The 20,969-nt window shown below is 45.4% G+C and overlaps 1 protein-coding gene across 7 annotated transcripts in view; it reads right to left on the reverse strand.

Annotated features, from left to right (window-relative positions):
• TTC23 (tetratricopeptide repeat domain 23) overlaps nucleotides 1-20,969 on the reverse strand; it is a 76,420-nt gene that overhangs the window by 12,760 nt on the left and 42,691 nt on the right. For all 7 annotated transcript variants that reach the window (XR_012920088.1, XM_012764530.3, XM_012764538.3 and 4 more), the window contains exons 7-9: nucleotides 19,759-19,864; nucleotides 8,263-8,390; nucleotides 3,674-3,823 (exon numbers count right to left, since the gene is read on the reverse strand). Coding sequence is in view for 6 of the 7 variants with exons in the window: in XM_012764530.3 (XP_012619984.1) it covers nucleotides 3,674-3,823; nucleotides 8,263-8,390; nucleotides 19,759-19,864 (384 nt within the window). In the remaining variant the exon portion in view is untranslated. The remainder of the gene's footprint in view (nucleotides 1-3,673; nucleotides 3,824-8,262; nucleotides 8,391-19,758; nucleotides 19,865-20,969) is intronic.

A 20,969-nucleotide genomic window follows, 5' to 3' on the forward strand; every position in this document is an offset into this window, starting at 1 on the left:
AAGCAGGGAGGCAACCTGGGCAGAAAGGGCCTGTAGACGTTAGTGTGGCTTCTGCAGGTCCTCCTGCGGCATGGCTGCATCCCTGCCTGCTACTCCTCTGGCTGCTCTGCCCTTCTCTGGAAACCGCAAGACAACAGATGCCCCTTTATACATACTAAGCTAGTTTCCATTGTATTCTGCCAGTGGCAACCCAAAGACTCCTACTGCACTGATCTTGGCATTCTGCCCTCTGTGCCATTACATTCCAAACTTTTTTAAAGCCTAGGACTCCCTTGTTCAAAAAACAAATCTTACTAGGAAGCTCATGATGTGAAATAGATGATGGTGTAGTGTAGACTGCACAGTACAGACAGCCTGGTGCTAAATCTCCACTCTGACTACCCTTAGGAGTGTGATGAAGGCCAAGACACTTCCTTCTCAGCCTCAGTTTCCTGCTTTGTAAAATGCGGAGAGTAGAAGTACCTACTCTCGGGGTTGCTGTAGGGTTTAAATGAGGTAATATATACTCATTTAGCACGGCGCCAGTGGTATAACATCACTCAAGAAGCATCATCTATGATTATATGGAAGTGAGGGATGGGGACCCACAGAGCAACTGCCACCCTCAGCTTTCCTTGTCACCTGTCCCCTCACATGTGTAACATTATTAAAAGTGATTGATTTAATATATGCCTTCCTGGCTAGACTGGCCACTCACAAAGACAAATAACATATTTGTCTTGGTCACTGTTTTTTCCCCACCTCTGGCTAGCACAGTAATTGGTCCATAGAAGGGCCCAGTAACTATTTATTGACTAACTGATAACAGATATGCATCATCTCCTTAAAAATTAGGTACCACACATTACCCAATCTGGTGCCTTTTGCAGTGGAATCAGAAAAGTCTTAAAAGGAGAAAACGATTGATTTATGGGAAAGCCCATTCAGAACTAAAGTTAATTATTTTGGTTTGGTCAGTTATGGTACTGAGAGATTCCCAGGTTTTCCTCACTTAAAAACTAATTTATGTAAGACATAATATATGAGATACATTTAAGGCAATAGTAAGCCATAAACACTTAGATCAATAAAAATAAAAATAAATGAAATTCCCAACTCATAAAGATAGAAAAATAAATTTTTGACAAAGCAAAGCAAAATAAGGTACAGGCCAGAAATAATGATGACAAAATCAGAAATTAATGAAATAGAGAACAGGAAGACAATAAACCTACAGAGTTAAAATCCTAGTTCTTTGAAAAAATTAACAAAATGGAAAAACCACAAACAAACTCAGTCAAGGAAAAAGGGAGAAAACCCAAACATAAAGCTAAGACATTAAAATGGGAAAATATAATAACCGATAAAAAGTGGAAAATTTAAAAATTCATGAGACTACTTTGCAAATCCCTATGGAAATAAATCCAAAAGTGCAAATGAAATTAATAATTATCTAAAAAAAATAGTTTACCAAAATGATCCCATTAAATATAGAAAGCTTCAATAAACCACTTTTTGTAGAAGAAATAGAGAAAATTGTCAAGGAATTTTCCCACAATAAAAGCACAAGGCCTAAAGATTTCACAGGAAACACAAACCTTCAAAGACTAGATATTAATAGTTTCAGTGCTACATAAATTCTTTCAACGCACGAAAAATAAAGGTAAACCTCCAAATTGTTTTTATGAAGCAAACATAACATTGATACTTAAACAAATATCATATATAAATATTGGTACAAAAATGTTAAAATAAATATTAGCAAACAGAATCAACACCTGCTATGGTTTGAATGTACCCCCCAAAAAGCATGTGTTGGAAACTTAATCTCCAGTGCAACAGTGTTGGAAGGTGCAGCCTAATGAGAGGGGATTAGGCTATGAGGACTCTGCCCTGATGAACAGATTAACGCTATTATCTTGGGACTGGTTTCATTATAAAAGGCTGAGTTTGGCACCCTTTTCTCTCTCTCTTGCCCTTCCACCTGCCACCAAGAGATGATGCCACAAGAAGGCCCCTGCCAATGCCAGCCCCTCAATCTTAGACTTCTCAGAACCATGATAAATAAATTTCTTTTCTTTATAAATTACCCAATCTCTGGCATTCTGTTATAGCAGCACAAAACAGATTAAGACAACATGATATTAAGAAAATAATTCAACATGACTAAGGGGGATTTATTTCTGGAATGCAAGGTCAGTTCAGTGTTATAGTAAAATACACCATATTAAGTGATCTAAGAAGAATCATCTGATAATCTCCATTGATGCTGAAAAAGCTTTTGATAAAATTCAACATTTATTTTTAATTTAAAAAATTCATGAAAATAAAAGTTGATGAATGCTTCCTTAACATGATAAAATATATAAATCTTAGCTCTAAAGCCAGCATTTATTCAATGAAGAATCACTAGAGGCATTTACACTAAAATCAGGAACAAGGCAAGAATGCCCATTATCTCCATTACTATTTATTATTTATTATACTGCAGGCATGAGCCAATGCAATTAGACATGAGAAATCAATTGAGACATAAGAATTAGAAAACATAAAGTAAAGCTATATCTGTTTGCAGATGATGTAATAGTATATACCTTGAAAACCTGAGAGAATCAATGCTCAGATTAACTCAAGCAATAAAAGAATTAAGCAATTAGCAGTATATAAATTTAACACAGAGAAACCAATTGTGTTCATATCTACAAAAATGAGTCAAAAATATAATAATGGATAAATCTTCATTTAAAATAGTAACAAAGAAGATAAAATGCTTAGAAATAAACTCAATAAGAAATATACAAAAACCTATATGAGGAACACCTTTAAATGTGCCTGAAAGGTACAGAAGTAGACATGAACAAATGGAAAGATACCCCTTGTTCTTAGATAGAATGACTCAACATCATAGAGATGTCAGTTCTCCCAAAATTTATATATAAATAATACAATAAAATATCAGCAAACTCATTAAAGAGCTAGACAAATTAATACAAAAATTCATGTAGAAAAATAAACATGCAAGAATATCTATAATCCCCAAAAGCCATGAGGAGTGTCTAGTCCTACCACATATTAAATTATTCTATAAAATCTCTATCATTAAAACTATAAGATACTGGCACATGAATAAACTGAAAGACTAAGGGAATAGAATAGAAATCCAGAAATAGACTCCAGTACATATGGAAGTTCAGTATACGATGGAGGTGTTATCTTAAATCACTGGTGGCATTGATGGGCTCCTTAATGAAACAGTGCTGGACAACTGGGTAGCCATTTGGAGAAAAGACAACAGTAGTTGCAAACCTCCCATCATCCACACAAATAAATTCCAAATTAAAAAAATAATAATAATGGAAGAAAACATAAAAGAATTCTTCTATAAGCTTAGTATACAGAAAGAGCATGATAAAGCTTAAAATCGATACATTCTATTATATAAAAATAAAAAAAAATACTTGCATGGTAAAAATTACTTGATAATTCATTTTTAAAATATATATTCTAAGACGATTACTATATCTTTTACTCAAAAAGTGTTAGCTTAGATTTACCACAAAAAGTGATGTCATCATACCTAAACAAGCCACTTACAAAGTTTCATTTAAAGGAGCGCGGCGGAGGGAGAGGAATTGGGCGGGAGTGGGGAGGCGGGGAGAGCCTAGCCTTGTGTCAGTATTGGCTCCAGCCTTACCTTCTTCAGTTTCCTGTGGGCCCCGCTGTGGTTCCCCTGCACCAGGTCTGCACCACTCAGGAACCGGTAAGTCTCTGCCACCTCGGGACTAAAATCGCCAAACGCTCCCACTTTGGCTACCAGGGACTCTTTCAGGATTGAGGTTGCTCTCTGTGAAATGAACAAAAAGTTGTCTGGTGGAAAAGTTCACAGGCTGTTTAGGATCAGTGTCTCTTAAGAAAATTATGTTCAAACTCCTGGGCTCAGGCGGGGGAAAAAATTATGTAACTGATGTATATTTTCACTTTTTACAGGAATGGGTTTGGTAGTCTCCTGAGCTGAGCCTACTCTTCTCTGGCGCAACAGGAGACAGAGAGAACGTTTGGGAGGAGAGGTGTGAACTAAGGAGAGGAATGCACAAATGACATCTGGTGGCAGCAGCCCAACTCAGCTATTACAGGAGTCCACCCCCGTTTGAGTAGTAAGAGCAAAAGCTACCAAGTATTGAGTTCTTGTGTCAGGAACTGTACCAAAGAGTTGATGTGTGTGATCTCATTTAATTCTCGCTGCTTTCTTCAGATAGGTACACTTTTTTTTTTTAATTTTTTTTTATTTTGGCATATTATGGGGGTACAGATTTTAAGGTTTCAATAAATGCCCATTCCCCCCCTCCCCCCAAAAGTCTGAGTCTCCATCATGACCATCCCCCAGATGGTGCACATCTCACTCATTATGTATGTATATACCCGCCCCCCTCCCCCCTCCCACCTCCCCAATACCCAGATAGGTACACTTTTAATCCTCATGAGACAGAGGAGGAAACTGAGGCATAGAGCAGTCAGGAAACTTGCTCACAGCCAATCACTCAGCCATGGCGTAGCTAGGATCTGAGTCCAGCCAATAACGTTAATACTTTTTAGTTCCACACCCCTCTTCCTCTGTACACACTGCCTTTCCTACAGAAGTGAAAACTACAGTGTTCCCTGGCAACTTATCTACTTACAGAACATCCAGAACATTCTCCAGGCTTTCCTATTCTTAGGAAATGGCTTAGGAAACCAAAATTAAACATCCCAACATAACATGACATTTTGTTAGGTTTATCTAGTTTGTCTGTACCAACATGGAATAAAAAATATAAGTTGGTCAGAACACTATATTTTCTAATATTAATTTCTTCAGACACCAAGCAACAAGACATGTGGGGGTAAAAATCCCACACTTTCTCCAGAAATTCTCCAACAATCTCCTACATGAAGGCACAGTTATAGCTGCAGAATAGGAATGCTGAATTTTACCACCAAACAAAGCAGGGACTGGCGAAGGTACTGCCCCTGGTACAGCCCCACGGGTGTCCCGAAAGCACGCCGCAGACAGAAGGGTGCAAAGCCTTTCATCCTTTTACTGGCAATGCTATGAGTTAGGGGCTTGGGCTGGGGGTGGGGGACCACATAAAGGTGCTAACGAGGCAGAAGTCAATTTCTTAGATGGGAATAGGAATCCCTGAAGAGGCAGAGCGATTGTGTAACTTTCCAAGTGAGGCCCACTGAGGTACATGAGGGACTAGAATTCAAATCCAGACTTGTAACGCGTATTCACATCTCCCGACACCTGAGAGCAAGGGCTTAGAACGATGAAGTGTTGGGCTTGGTAACTCTCCCGTGGTAACTGTCTGACAGGCTCTGAGGAGCCAGTGACAGAAGGAAGAGCGGGGACTCCTTTTCCGCTGTTTACAGCCTGACTGGGGAAGCTGGAGACGGATGTGCAGGAAGTTAAATGTCAAGTCGAGATGACAGTGGAAGAGGTGCCTCATGGGTTTATAGGAAACAGAGCCACTGAGAGTTAGGAAAAGCTTAGTGGAGAGGAGTGACGATCCACTAGGTCTTAGACGGGCTGAGAAGAGGGAGAGGGCAGCCGGGAGTGCAGGAGCAGCCCACAGCCTGTTTGGGCCAGTGGGTGGACTCATTTGACTGCAGCAGAGACAGCATAAGGGGACAAGAGAGAGCTGCAGGCTGGGGCTGGTAGTGGATGGCTTTTGAGCTGGGCTGAGGAGTTTAAATTTTCTTATAGGGATAAGAAGTCAGTGAAGGTTCTTGAGTAGGGGAGTAGCACAACTAGAAGATAAACCCACACAGAGTATCTTAACCAGTGGCAGAGTGACTTTCACTTACATTTTACCTTAAAAGCCATTTCCTCCCCGAAGACTGCCTTCCTGTTGGTGCCCATGTTAGGCTGTGACCACATCCGGGATGGTCTGGATGCAGCCCCAGGCTCGTTTCTGGGACTGTCCTTGGGCCCAGCCCTTGTTGGCCAACTCCTGCCAGGACCCACAGTGATAGGTCTGCAACCATGGGGTGAGAAGAGCACAAGGCTGGCACGCCTGGCTGGGCAGGTTGCGCCCTGTGCAAGGGCACCTGGCAGGAGCACGGGGAAGGCTAAAATCCAGCCCATGCTCCACTCTGGCACTGGCTCTAACTACCTGAGGAAGGAGCAGCTTTTTCTACTCTCACAAGGGCACTGGATGGGCTGCCAGTGGCCCTGACATGAAAAGAGCCTGTTTGCTAAAGTCTCCAAGGGCGGCGTGGCAAAGTGAGGTGCATCTTTCAATCAACACTGATTTGGGTGACTTGGACGAGGGCAGTGAGGCACAGCACCAGCGACACTGGCATCAGCTGCCTCAGCAACAGACACTATGGCAGGAAGCCAGACAGGAATGAGGGCATGGGTCTGCAGCCAAACACCCACCGCTGCTCAGCACTTCTCACCATGGGGAAGAGGGTCCCTGCTCCCATGGACTCAGTCTAGTCACCAGAGAGACGTCAAACCTCCTCAGGAATGTACACTTACACATATCTGATTGCATCAAACCAGATTCTGCAAGGAGCACTAGTGAGGACAGTGTAAGGAGGACCAGGGAGAAGAATCAGGGCGGGTGGAGAGAACTGAAGGATGGGTTGGCCTCAGCCTGGAGACAAACCAGGAAGGGCCTTCCAGGGACAGGAAACAAAAGCTGGCACTGCCCGGAAGTGGGAATGAGAAAAGGCCAGTGCGGCAGGAACACGGATTAGGGAGGGCGGGGGCAGGGGTGGTGGTACGAAAATGAGACTGTAAATGTCAGTGGGAATCCAGGTCCTGGGGGTTTATTATGGGCCACACAGGGTTTCTGGCTTATCCTAAGGGCACTGAGGAACTGTGGGAGTATTTCACAAATGAGTGTTCACTGATCGGATTTGCTGTCTGAGAAGATCACCATGGCCTCCTCTCTCTGGGTGGATTACACACAAGGAAGTGAGGAAGCAGCAGCTGGAGGGCGGAGCTGGTCAGCGCAGTGCAGGCAAGAGGTGAGAGTGACGGGCTGGGGGCAGAAAGCAAGGGGTGCAGCCAAGATACATTTTAGAGGGAAAATGACTGAGGAACCGGATGGGCAAGGCATGATGGGGCAACTTGCCCTATCCTTCTAACCTGAGCGCTCCCCATAAGACTTCTAGAAATGACTGGGAGGGGGAGAGGGGATCTGAGATCTCTGGAGGGCCCTTCTTTCCTTGGGTGGGTGATCCAGAAAAATACTGAAACACTACTTGTCATGGTGACTTTGGCCTGAGAAACATGGGTGTATCTAGATAAAAGCCTGAATTCCTAATTGAGAGAGCGGTGGGTGATTAAGGATGAGGAAAGAGCTATCAAGAAGGAGGTCTACAAAAATAAGGTAAAAAAGAAGTTTTTCATCTCTAAGATTTGCCATAAGTTAGAGCTGAACAAAAAAACCTAACCCCATATACAGCTGGCCCTCCATATCTGTGGATCAAAAATATTGGGAAAAAAAATAATATAATACAAATAAAAATAATACAGTATAACAACTATTTAGGTAGCATTTACATCACATTGTATTACACTGTAGTAAGTAATCTACAGATGATTTAAAGTATACAGGAGGATATGCATAGGTTATGTGCAAATACTACACCATTTTGTACAGGGCACTTGAGCATTTATATATGTATGTATATGTACACAAACATAAAAAAAAATCAAGCTACAGTAAGTGGCTTCCTGGTAGCTGTTAGGCTTTGCAGGGAATAAGTTCCCAAGGGTTTTAATCACCAATGAATACAAACTCTTGGTCCTCTTCCATTTTTATAAGCCATGGAAAGCATGCCTTTCCAGATCAATGGTAAAAGAGAGTAAGCTGTAACTTCTGCACTCTGGAGCTTTCATCCAATATGCACGTTCCACCCGTTAAGCAAAATGAGAAAAAAAAAAGAGGAATCAGACACACTGAGTGCCACAAGCCATCCCAGCCAGAGCTGCAGGCTGTGATAGGCAGGGTCTGCCCACTGGGTTATCAAGGTTTTCAGGTCTCCAGGATCTTTTGCAGGTGGGCATGATGATCTACATTCTCACAAACCGTTCTGAGGTTTCTAAGAGCAAGTATCTAGAGCTGCCAGAGAGGAGCCACCTGGTCTTATTTACATGTCCCTCCAGAGCCTGCCACATGCTTTGTACATAGTAGGTGCTTAATGGATGCTTGCAGACCGAAGGGTAGCCCTTTGGATATCAACTGGGTTGCCCATATAAATAACTGGATAATTATGACCCAACTCGCTTACCTCTTTTTGTCCGGTCATTTGTAGAAAATGGCAAAATTCATCTTGAATTGAAAGAAATTTGGCTCTTCCCTGCCCTTCAGAATCCTTAAGATGAGTCATGCTCTCTTGAAAATACTGCTCAACCACACCTGAAGAAAGGCATTAGAACAACTTTGAAAACTGCTCATAGATTTGAAATGGAAACAGAACAAATATGCTTTTAGTGGTGGTGAACTATTTGAAACTGAGCATTTGGATAGGAAAAACCAGTTAAGAAGAGTTTTCTTTGCCCATTAATCTGCCTGTTTTATCAGAAAGAATTTAGGCCTCAGAAGGCTATGGCAATTTACTTGCTTTAATTTCTATACATCTTAGCTTTCCCAGTGATACATAAAGCAAAGTTCATGAAAAGGAGAAACTATCCCTCAGGCCTGAACACACTGGTAAGTTCTCAGGGTGACTGACCACTGATTCTTCCTGTAACTCTGGTCACTCCTCACTGAGGTTAAGACCCCGAGTGTCCACTTATCTTAATGGAGTCCGACTGGAATCGTGGGAAATATTTCTATAACATTAAAAATCTGGAAAGTATCATTGACATGCTGCTGAGGGAAGAAACCCCAACCATTCCAAACACCTCAACATGCTGGTTATAATATGAGAAAAATATTTTTAAATACACGCTAATCTTGAAAGCAAGAAAAGAAAAACCTCAGGTATGAAAAATGAGGAGGAAACTGAAAGCTATAGCCGTGAGTGCGAGCTACAGCTGAATGGCCCGTGAGCATATCAGAAAAAGATATTCCCTGAGTGCTGGGGTTTTCTAAGCCTGGGAAGGACTGGGGATGAGGCCTGAGGCTGAGGCCTGTTTGCAGTAGGAAGCTGAATGGGTTTCCCTGCAAAGAGCCAGTGTGGCCGGCAGAACTCTACGATGCCCCCAGTGACCCCTTGTATAATCCCTCCTCTTTGCTTATGGGTGGCATTAATGAGAACGATAAGATAGTACTGTGATGAGGTTACATTATAGGGCACAGGTGGCTCTAAGAAAGCAAGATTATCCTTTGGCCTGGAATTCAAAATAGGAGCCCTTTAAAAACAGAGCATTTTCTCTGGTGGCAGAAAAGAAAGTCAGGGAGATTGGAAGGCTGGGAAGGATTTGATTAGAAGGACATTGCCTGTTGCTGAGATGGGGCGGGCCGTGGTGCAAGGACCCGAGCAAGAGTGGCATGTAGGAGCTGACAGAGGTCACTGGCCAACAGCCTTCAAGAGAATAGGGACTTCAGTCCTACAGCTGCAAGGAACTGGATTGTGCTAATAACAGGAATGAGCTTGGAAAAGGACCCCAAGCTCCAGATGAGAACAGAGCTGGCCATCGACTTGATTTTAGCCTGAGCCAAGAAGCCAGCCTTCCTGTACCAAACTTTTGACCTACAGAACTGGGAGCTTATAAATGGGTGTTTAAACAAATTTGTTATGCAGCAAAAGAAAATGAATACGCACAGTGCTGTGGTCTGAGTGTTCATATGTTGAAATCCTCACTCCATGGTGATGGTATTAGAAGCTGGGGCCTTTCAGGGCTGATTAAGTCATGAGGATAGAGCCCTCCTGAATGAGATTAGTGCCCTTATAAAAAAGGCAACAGAGAGCTTTCTTGTTCCTTCCACCATGTGAGGACACAGTGAAAAGACTGCCATCTATGAACTAGGAAGCAGGCCCTCACTAGACACCAAATATGCTGGGGTCTTGATCTTGGACTTCCCAGACTCCAGAACTGTGAAAATTAAATTTCTGCTGTTCATAAGCCACCCAGTCTATGGTATTTTGTTATAGCAGCCAGAATGGAGTAAGACAGCCAGGAATCCGTAAGATGCAAATTGCACTGATCCAAGGTGTGGCCTCAAGGCTGTCCACCCACAAGCTATGGCTAGAAAAAAAATATCTGAAAGAAATCGGGACACCATACTGGAGCATAAACATGTGGGTGGTCTGAATGTGTATCACCCACTTGGTTTGGAAATCCTGAACCAAGAAATTAACACAGAAATTAGTCTGAAACTGGAAAAATTATAGGGCTCTAGCATAGGGGTTGGCATACTTATTCTGCAAAGGACAGATGGTAAGTATGTTAGGCTTTGTGGGACATATGATCTCTGTTGCAGTTATTCAGCTCTGCTGTTCCAGCATGAAAACAGCCATAGACAAAACATAAATAAACAAGCATGGCTGTGTTCCAATAAAACTTTATTTATAAAAGCAGGTGGTAAGCTGGATTTGGCCCAGGGGGCATAAGTTTGCTGACCCCTGCTGTAGCAGGGGAAAATGTGATTGCTTCCTCTGACAGGAGACGTGGAAGTCCCACTGAAGCACCTGTTGGAGATTGCCTCATGGTGACACATGACAATTGCATAAAGTTTGTCAGGGAAGATTATGGCCCATATAGACAGTGATTTATTTGACATTTCCACTTGGAAATCTCATGTGTATTCTATAGAGCTGCATAAAACATTATTTTTTGCTTCTCTAAATTGCCTCTATGTTTGGTTATTTTGCCCTTTATCATTTCTAATTTTGTATTTGTTCTTTCTCCTTATTTTCTTGATTAGGTCAGCTAGTGTTGTATCTAGTTTATTATCTTCCCAGTGAATCAATCCGTGAATTTATTTTTCTCATTCTGTGACATTAATGTCAGGTGATTCCAAAGAGGCCTCCATGATCTATAGGTAGAGCTCCCCAGAACACAGCAGGAGCAAGAATTAGACCAGCCCATGCAGAATATGGTTGTTGTTGGAGGCAGCAGGGTGAGAAGTAAAGAGGGTTCTGGATTTGGGCTGCTGGGCTCAGGTTCTGGCCCTGCTCCTTCCAGCTGTGTGCCTTACTTCACCGACCTCAGACTCTTAGAATAGGGACCATTAAACTAGTACCTCCCTTATGGGGCTGTAAGGAGTAAGTAGATTAATACACACAAATAACTGATAACATGCCTGGCATATAGTTGGTGTTGAATAAATGTTAACTATTTCAGCTTCAGGAACAGTGTGATAATTGTGGCTATGGGCAACCACACTAGGCTAAATAGCAGGCATTTTGGAAGCAGCAAGTAGCAGAGAGGGACCCTGAGACAAGAGAAACATGAAAACAAACAGAACGGTCCAAAGACACAGAAGTCCTGCATCAGATGAAGATAAACAGCCCTGCACACCTCAAGGGCTCTGACGACATGTCTTAAATCATAGTGAGAATCCTGAGTCTCGAGAAATAATCCAAATACACTCCATGGGATCTAACTTGGAAAGTAGAGAAGTAAATACTTGGGAAATACGCCAGCCTAATCACATCTAGTCAACCTAAAGCAAGCTTAGGTCTGAAACAAGTTGTGTTCACCAGCAAGATTCACGCCATGTAGATTCTAGGCAGTCACCAGATAGAAGCAGGAATTGCACCCAGTGCTGCCTGGCCCTGGAGTAGACGCCAACTGACCTGGGTCCCTTTCCCCTTTTTTGATGGGCCTGTCCGCTGCCAGACCAGCAGATGCATGCATAGAGTGCTACTCAAGTTTTTGTCTTGGTAAGAGAAAGTTCTACCACATGGAAAATGTTAACATCTCCCTTATTCATAGCTGACTGTAATGAAAACATTACAGAGTTAATGCTCGAACTATTAACTTTGGCTCCTTTGATAATCTGATGACAGCAAATGTTGGGGATGATGTGGCATTTATTTTGTAGATTCTAAAAGCCTTACAGAGATGAACACTCATGTCTAAAATGAATGCGGATGTTAAGGGAGGGAGGAGTACTCTTGATACTTTAATTTTCTGGTTACTTGGGAATTAAGCAAAGAATGCGGCTGAGCTCTTCTTTTTAAGAGTGAAGAGTTTTCTGCATCTTGGCCTCCTCGCCCTGGAGATGGGCCCTACTGTGAAGCCCGGCAGATGGAAAAGGCATAGGAAAGAACTGGGGTTGAACGAGCACTGAGTGTCAGAGCCTTTGGCAGGGCTTTGGCAGAGGCGGTGCTGCCCTGCCCGGGGCAAGGTGGAGGCCCAAAGGGCTGGGTCCCTCCCCTCTGCTGGGTCAGGAGCCAGTCTCCCCAGCACCGGTGGACACAGCTGCACCCAACACCTTTCTAGCTTTTTTCTTGCAATGCTCTCCCACCTCCCGTTATTCTTTCCTCTGGTGGTCACAGGCTGACTAACTGCTCCCCAGAAGCACCCTGTTTGGGCCGGTCCTCTAAGCCCGAGTCCCTCCTTTCCCTCGGTGGCGCTAAGCTCGGGGAGATGCGGTGAGAAAGGAAGCTGCAGGGCCTAATTCCAACTAAGGCATGAATGGCTCATGAGCTCGGACTCAAGGAGGCCTAGTCATAAGTTCCAAAAGGGACGCCTGTTAGTGCACATCGATCTCTGGAAGAGGGAGTGGGAGCAAGGGAAGGCGGAGAGGGAGGAAGGAATGTACTCCTTAAACTGAGGCAGTGTGGCTGCCGAAGTGAGTGGAAGCTGGGCGTGGTGGTGGGCAGCAGGAGCTAGTCCTGCCTGGGAACGTGCCCTCTAGGGACAGGCTTCTGAGGGTGCAGCTTCCCTTCCTCCCTTTCTGAGTCCACGGCCTTTCTAAAGCTCCGTGCTTTTCCCAGTTCTGTTCCTGGGAGGTCTCTGGTCAAGGGATGAGGCCAGGCGGGAATGGGTGGGGTGGGGGTCCCAGACAGCTGTTGTCACATGCAAGCTGACTGCACATCGGACACCTGTAAACTCACATCAGACCTTTGTATGTTAGAATGACCTAGAGCTTGGGAACAGAGGGAGGTCTAAGTTGTCCACGGTAAGTGCCCTCCCTGCCTATAAATTTGAAACCACTTTTATATCTACCTGGGATATAGAAAAGCTCCTTTTTTGTAAGATGCTGACTTATTTCCCCAGCCCTCCAACCCTCAACATTAACTTTGTGAACTACAATCCATGTGACCAGTCTTTGAGGAGACAGCAAATTGAGTCCTATCACTATAGCAAAGGAGTCACTTCTGAGCAGCAGAGTTTGTTCTCCCAGCAGTGGGCAATCCAGGTCCATCTGGGACAAGTGACAATAGTATTTCTGGAGGGACAGGAAGTCATAGCCCCTAGAGTGGGATGCTACCTCCCGGCATGGATGTTGCACCTTGAAGCTGGGCGTGGGTTCACGCAGAGCCAGCAGATTCAGCACTCTTGCACACGGCCAGCCCTAACTTTAAAAACCACTTCTAGAATCCTCTGCAATATGATGCCACTGGCCTGGGCAGAAGATGAAGTCATTTTCTAAAACACAGGGGCATGACTTAGCTTGTAAATCTGAACCCTGGTGGCCTAGGTGTTCCAAGGCTGCGAATCTTTTCCCATTTTCACTCCAACAGAACGTCAAGAGTCAGAGCAGGGAGGAAGTGTGGCTTGGTGGGCAGGGTGGTTTAATGTCTCTGCAGACAGCTCCAGCTGGGGACCTGGAGCCACGCCATTCCCAGAGGCCCTGACAGACTCTGCGTGGAGATGTTCATATACAGGCAAAAGAGAGCAGGGTTTCGTCCAGAGAACAAGAATGCAGGACTGCAATGTGGCCCACTGGAGGTCGGGAGGCTTTTAATTAAAATAAATTCCAGGAACCCTGGGCTCATTTACCTGAGGCTGTCCTAAGGCAGGAGTTGGAACAGTAAGGCCAGCTTTCACATACAGTGTGACAATTGTCTTTTGTAACATCTTAAAAAACAGTCTTTACTCTGTACTAACTGCAAGGCTTTAAAGGACCCCAGGGAATTTAAAAATGCAAAGTCTCAAATCCTAGCCTGGCGTTAGCCCAGAGGAGCTCCCTCACCCAGGAAACGTAACAGACTGAACCTATTCAGACCCTGCTGGGGCTGCTGACCGAGGCTGCCAGCCTGTGGGGGCCACAGGGAAGCCCAGGACAGACTCTTTCCTCACCGTAGAGTCTTCAGCGACGCCCAAAGGAGACACTCTTCAAGAGGAACACTCTCACCGGGCCACAGAGGGCCCGTGACATGGCTCCTGGGAGTGGCATGGCCATTGCTGGCTAGCTGTGGGATCTGAGGAAGTCCACGGCCATCTCTGGGGGCAGGGTTGCATCAGTGATGGGAGGTGACCACGATGGCAGCAAGCCAGGTTAGGCTCACGGGGCCTGGCACCCACAGGGCCTGGTCAGTGGCTGAGTCACCAGTGGGGGCTGCTTGCCTTAAGTGTCCACCAGGATGTTTCAGCACCAGGAAGCTGAGCAGTTCCCCACGTCACTCAGGGCCACCCACGTGGTGGTCAGGCCTTGGGTAGCCTTAGGCCTATGGCTCCAGTCACTTGTTTTGGTGATACATATACATTTTCCATAAGCTGCCTTAAAAATCCTTATTGAAGCCACATGGGAGTATAAATAACATAGTCTTTCCTGAGAAGTTCTGAGCACAAATCATTAGCCAGCACAAAAGTGAAAAACTTGAACCTCACGAGAGTGGTCATCAGAGAGCTCATGCACTTCATCCTCCCTGGGAGAGAAGCAAAGAAGCCACAGGCTTTGCTCTCGGGCACAGAGAAGAGAAAGCAGGCTGGTAAGCAAAGCCTGGTAAGGTTCCAGTTCTGCCCCAGCTTGTCCCTCTGGGAGGAGGGGCCAACAGCACTTCAGTCCGCTTGCCCCGAGGGCTGCCAACCCCTGCAGCCCCCACCTACCTGTCCCGCAGGGCTTCTCAGCACCCTGCATCCTCAGAGCCCCGGGGACAGGTGTGTTTACCTCCCCGGTTCTGGAATGTGGTATGTGGGCCTCGCTTTACCTCTAACATGTTGAGTGATCCTGGACCCCAGTCCTCTAAAAGTGATGACTCAAAGGTGACTTCCAGGAGTTTCTGAGAGGGGATCCTCCTAACGGTTGTGGAAACAGAACGAGAGGTGTCCCTTTCCTTCTGTGGGCCTCACCTCACTGCCCTCTCACTTCCCCTTTCACGTGCGCCCTGCAGAATACAGAGCAGGCTCGGATGCTGACAGGGGCTGCGTGGGGAGCTCAGAGGCGGCCACGCTGAGGCTGGCTGGGCATTTTATAATAAGAAACGGGCCCTGAGAAGGGACTGAGGAAGGTTATCTCAGAGCATGCAGGGCTGCAGGGGGTGGGGAGGCTGAAGGGCGACAGGCGAGCAGGGCAGTGGCTCTACCAGCAGGACTGTGTCACAAGCCCCACCTTGGAGGCTTTGGCTGGAGGTGGGGCGAGGAAGGCAACAGGGGCAGCTAAGGAGGGCATGGGAAGCTGAAGGACACCTGACTGTGGCTATTCCCAGGTGGCCATGTTACCTGGCAGGGGCCCACAGGATCTGGCCGCAGGTGTCCACCAGGGCTTCCTGACTTCCAGTCTCTCTGGGTCCCATGGGGTCCAACGAGCATCAGCAACCCAGTGAGCAGGGCACAGGGTAGGGCCAGCATGGGGCAAGCTGAGAAGGCAGGCCACAGGGGGAAGACTTGACAAAAGGGAGGATTGTGTAAGATAAAAAGGAGGTACAGTACCCAGCTTCAGATACATGACAATTTCATGCCTACTATGTAAAATGTGGGGAGAAGCTAGGACCAGTGCTGGCTGGGGAGATACACATATTTGCACATAGGGAATTAGATCTTGGGAATCCACTTAGTCAGGGGTCTTGGCCCCTGTCCCTAGCCTATTCTGTCTGCTCTCACCGGACCCTGCAGAACTCCCAGGCCTGCTGGAGCCCAGGCTGCAGCTGGGGCCACTTCCAAACAAGGCCGCCTGCACTTAGTGGGCTCTGCCTCTCAAAGGTTTATACTGAAATGTACTTGGCTTCAGACCATTTCATTTTAATATCATTTAGGAGAAGAGTTATAAACACAAAGCCAAGGCCCTGAATGCTTAAGAGGGTTGGGAGAGCGTTAATACCAAGTTTGTCGATGGCTGTGCTGGGAAGCTGGCCAGGCCCAGGTTAGTGACATTCCAGGAGCCTGAATTGGGAATCTTTATGCAATCACAGTCCTTCGTGACTTCTATGGCAGTCTTGTCTGCATAAGGAATGCAGGGAAGGCACAGAGCAAAGGGATTGGCTTGAGCGTGGAGCCCACAACACTTGCTTCTTGGCCAGTAGTGTTTTGTCTGTTACAGGGCAATGCCTTCAATGGGCATGTGGCAAGGACACAAGCAGGCCATAGAGAATCCTCAAATGAGAAATATTTCTCATTAAATATTCTCCTCTTAAAAAAACATAAGAGTCACAAAACAAACCTCCGAAGGTCTTTGTTCGCAGCACAGACAGGTTTGGAGAGCAGAGCTGAGAACCCCGCTCAGCGTCCAGTGGAACATGCAGACTTGTGCCATGGGATCTGGCCAGGACTTCTGAACCAGAAGTGCTCAAAGACCAGGTCAGAAAGTTCCACGTTGGTGAGAGGTCTGAGGGGTCTGGTCCCCACTTAGCTGTTAGACAAAGATAAGTTCCACGTTGCCCCCTTGCAGTTCCCCCTGCTGGAGGCAGCAGAGGCTTGGAGACACCTCAGCCCAGAGTGAGTTTTTCTCACTCCTGCTGTGGGGGCATTGGCCACATGAGGGGACAGCAGAGAGATGACATAAAGCACAATGGGAATTCCCTGCCCCAGGCTCCCACTGCACCCCTGGCTAAGTGGTGCCTGTCTCGTTTCCACTTCTAGAGGGAAGCCAATTCCCCACATGCAGCACGTGCTGGCCTGGTGGGCTCATTTTCCAGCCTTTCCCACATTCGCTGCTAAGGGAACAAGGATTCCGACAGCATCAGTTTCCAAACTAGGCAGGAATAGTTTGAGGTTTCTTCTTGTCTTTTTATTTGTTTCTCCCTTGCCCCTTTAGGTGATTTGTTTGAGGCGTTAGGGGTGAGGCTTGCATTCTTTTCTCCACCTGTTCCAGGGCTTCATGTTGCTGCTGGATAATCAGCATCTATTTCTATCCCCTGCTTCTCTGCCCAGCCTGCTCACGTAGCATTTACTCCCCTTTAAGGCTTTGGTAAACTTTCTTCCGAACAGCATCAAGGTGATAGATGTTTCAGTTGCTTCTGGTTGGTAGATGCTGAATCCAAGAAGCATGTCTAGGAGCATCCTACAGACTGATAGGGACTTTTGTCTTTTTTGAGTAGAGCAATGAGTAGATAGGAGATTCTCTAGATTGATAGAACTCCCTTCTAGCAAGAGCTGGCTATGTGAGCTCGTCTATAAAATGAGAGTCCATGCCCTGTCTCCAAGGGTTGTTAAAAGGACTAAATGAGCGTGTTTGTGAGCATACTTGTACCTGCATACAAGAGGTGCTCAACTGCTGCTGCTGATGTCATTGTCATTGTTATTATTATTATGATGATTCCTGCTTGCTTCTGATTCTCTCTGTCATCTTTTGCCTGTGCTACAAGCAACCAATCCTCCAGGCCTCAAACAGAAGCTGCCCCCTGGACCCCCCAGCTCCTAATCTGTAAAGCCATCAGTCCCAACTCCCTGGTCCTGGGAGAAGTTGTCTTCTTATCCCTCTACCTTACATTTCTTACATATTTCAATTCTGATTGTGAGTCATTTACTTCTCACATACATTATTATCTATATCAAATACATATTGTTATCATTCTCAATCTACAGGGAAGGCAATACCAGTACTATATTTAGGCTGGCAATGTCTGGATTTGTCTCTGATTCTGTAAACCATGCCAAGCAGAGTGGCATAACTTTGCACCTACAGGACAAAAACATTTTAGGCCACAATTTCTATGGGTCCCTACTCAATTCATACCTTCAACAGGTGAGTGCACCGACACTAGGTGACATGCTGGAAACGAATCCTTCTAGGCAAAAAGATGGTCTTCTGGCCTTATCCTCCTCTCTCTGTTCAGCATTTGCTCAGGACTATTCCCTTTCTCCCCACACCCCACCAGGCCAAATGCTCAGAACCCTCCAGTTGTCTTGACCCATGAGCTCCTGAGAAAAGAAGGAATGATCTGACAACCACCTAGCACACTCCTGCTTTCCAGGCCAGAAATCCTGGTTCCAACCCTCACAGTTGTTTTGACTCAAGCAGAGGATATATTTGAGTTAGTAACCATCAATTAAAAATTGGAGATTTCACATAAAAATCCAAATCTCTGCTTTCTTTTGAAAAAGCAGAAGTATCTGCTAATATAAGCCTGCCTATGGCTGAAATGGCCCAGAGCTACGTACCAGGGGCCGGGACTCTCTAGTTTGCCACAGTCCTCACCACTCTGTTTCGTCTCTTACACTATAGCCAGCAGTGAGCTGCCACATAATCATGCTTGCTGCTGCGGCTGGTTCCTAATAACCACCACTTCACTCACATTGCTTACTTGGTTCTTGTGGACATTCAGATTTGTGACTCTTGCTATTCTAGGGGTCTCCATCAAACAAACATGTATTTGCAGTTTAGGTGTTTTATTAGTAGCTATGAAATGGAAGTTTCTTTCTTCTTATTAAGTGAATCTGAGGCACTAAAAACTTGGTCAAAGTTGGTTCACTCTTTGAAGGTTTTGAAGGAAAATCTGATTGTTATGTTTGAATGTTTTAGGGAGGGAGGGCCAGAAGGTCACTTGCCTCCTCTCTCCATCCCTTGGTAGGTTCCTCTGGTTCTGAGAAGGTGCTTCAAGCTCAGGGAGGCCAGAATGAGAGATGTGCAAGGTGGGACGGACAGATGGATGAACAGTGGTACCCCCTTCACCAGCTCCTCTGTGGACTCGAGGTTCCCTTCTGGCCTGTGGATCTTTTCAGACCAGACTGCTCATGCTGGCCTCCTCGTCTTAGCCTGACTCCTGCTTCCTGAACCAACCCCAAGCCTTCTAGGAACTGATTTTATGCTTTCAGGTGCATTGGACCCTATTTCACTTCATACATAATTATTTTTATCTGATATCTTAGAATACACCCCTAGGTCTTCTTTATGAATTATACTCCATCTCTGAATATTCTGATAAAAAAAATCATTAGTATGTGATTTCTATCCATAGAAGCACATCGTATGCTCTGTATGCTCTGAGCCAGGATGGTGGATTAAAGAATCCCTGGAGCTCGCTGCTCTACGTATTATGTGGGGATAAGAAAAACCTTATGAGACATAAATGGCAACTTCCTTCTGGAATCCTGAAGCTGTAAGTTCATCCTGACTGAAAGCCCAGCCCTGAGAGAGTCCGAGGCCGGCTGGCCCACAGGCCAGGGCTGTCGCCACAGTAGCGTCACAACAATCTTTAAAAATAGATCACCTTTGAAAGCAGAACAGATTTCCCTGTAAGCCCAGTGCAGACTCCCTGGGCCTCCTCATAGCTATGTTTGGATGCAGATTAGCCGTATTTAGGAGTCAAAGATTAGAGGAAGCCTGGGAGCAGGGAACCAAAGGACACTGGGGCAATGAGCAGAGTAGCGTAACTATAGATGATCAGATAAAACGAGGAAGGCTCTCGGGAGGGCCTGTGTCACAACTCCATCCACCTGTTTACCTATCCAGAAGGCAGCTAGTTTGCAGACCCAGGGGGACAGGAGGAGAGAAGGCTTATTCTCACCATGGTGCTCGGGCCTTCCAGAAGCGAGGGCAGCACGGGCGACAAAGTGCGCGGAGTCCGCTACCTCCTCTTGAGAGGAGCTTCTACTCAGGACGATGAGATGTGCCTGTCACCACAGAAAGAAGAAACAGGTTGTTAACATGGTTGGCAGCAACAACTGGGAACTAACTGTCCTTGCAGTGATAACCAGAAAGCCAAGGAACCTTCCATCAAGCTGGAAGAAATGATTTATGTGGAAGCACAATTAACTTTCGGGAGAGCTGGCTTTTAAAAGCCTCGAACAGTGGCGAGAACACTGGACACTGAATCCAGGTGGCTCGACGCTGTGGCCAGGGCCTGTCACCAAGTGAACCGTTTAAAACTCTCTGATCCTTTGAGTCCAGTGTCAGCAAAGAGGAGGGGGAAGTTTCTAGAAGTAAGGAGATGGATAAAAAGTGACAATGTTGTGCAGAGGAAGTGCACAGTCCCCAGCCCAGTCCCCTGCCTACTGGTCAGCCCCGAAAGTGGGACCTACCCACAGGTGTCAGCGGCCTTGCCCACAGAAATACGGACCCCTTCCCTGTGCCTCAGTCCCCAGGAGCGTTTGCCTGCACCCTTTGCAAACAGGCCCACGGCCCTCATTGAGCACAGGGTTCCTTGAAAATAAAGTCCATTTAAACAAACAAAGTATGAACTTATGAACATGAAATAATAATAATAATCCTTTCAAATAATAATAATCCTTTCAAACAAAGTATGAACTTATGAACATGAAATAACAATAATAATCCTTTCAAATAAAATAATAATCCTTTCAAATAATCCTTTCAAATATCATTTCAAATAAGGTAAAGTTACTACTCATCTCCCTGTCAACATTTGAAGTTTTTTAAATGCTGTTAGTAATACGCTCACATTCCTTCAATAAACAGACTCGGCTAGCCCACTAGGGGGGAGGCACGGGCTGGACAGCGTAGGCAGCACAGAGAGGTAAGGTGTGGTGAAGGAATACAATACACTAACGTGAGTTGGTAGGTAGTTGGCAATTAATTGTCAAAAGAGTAATAGAAATGATAAAATACCACAAGTTTAAAGGAGGGAAACACTAGATTGTGACAGGCAAAACATACTAGCAACAACTGAGAATTAAGCTGCACTTTAATTCTTTATTGTGATACTGATTTTAATTTTCTTGGTAGTTTTTATTATCTTCATTTGATAGATGAGAAAAC

Source organism: Microcebus murinus, chromosome 7, assembly GCF_040939455.1.
Source record: "Microcebus murinus isolate Inina chromosome 7, M.murinus_Inina_mat1.0, whole genome shotgun sequence".
In the NCBI taxonomy this organism is placed as follows: Eukaryota; Metazoa; Chordata; class Mammalia; order Primates; family Cheirogaleidae; genus Microcebus; species Microcebus murinus.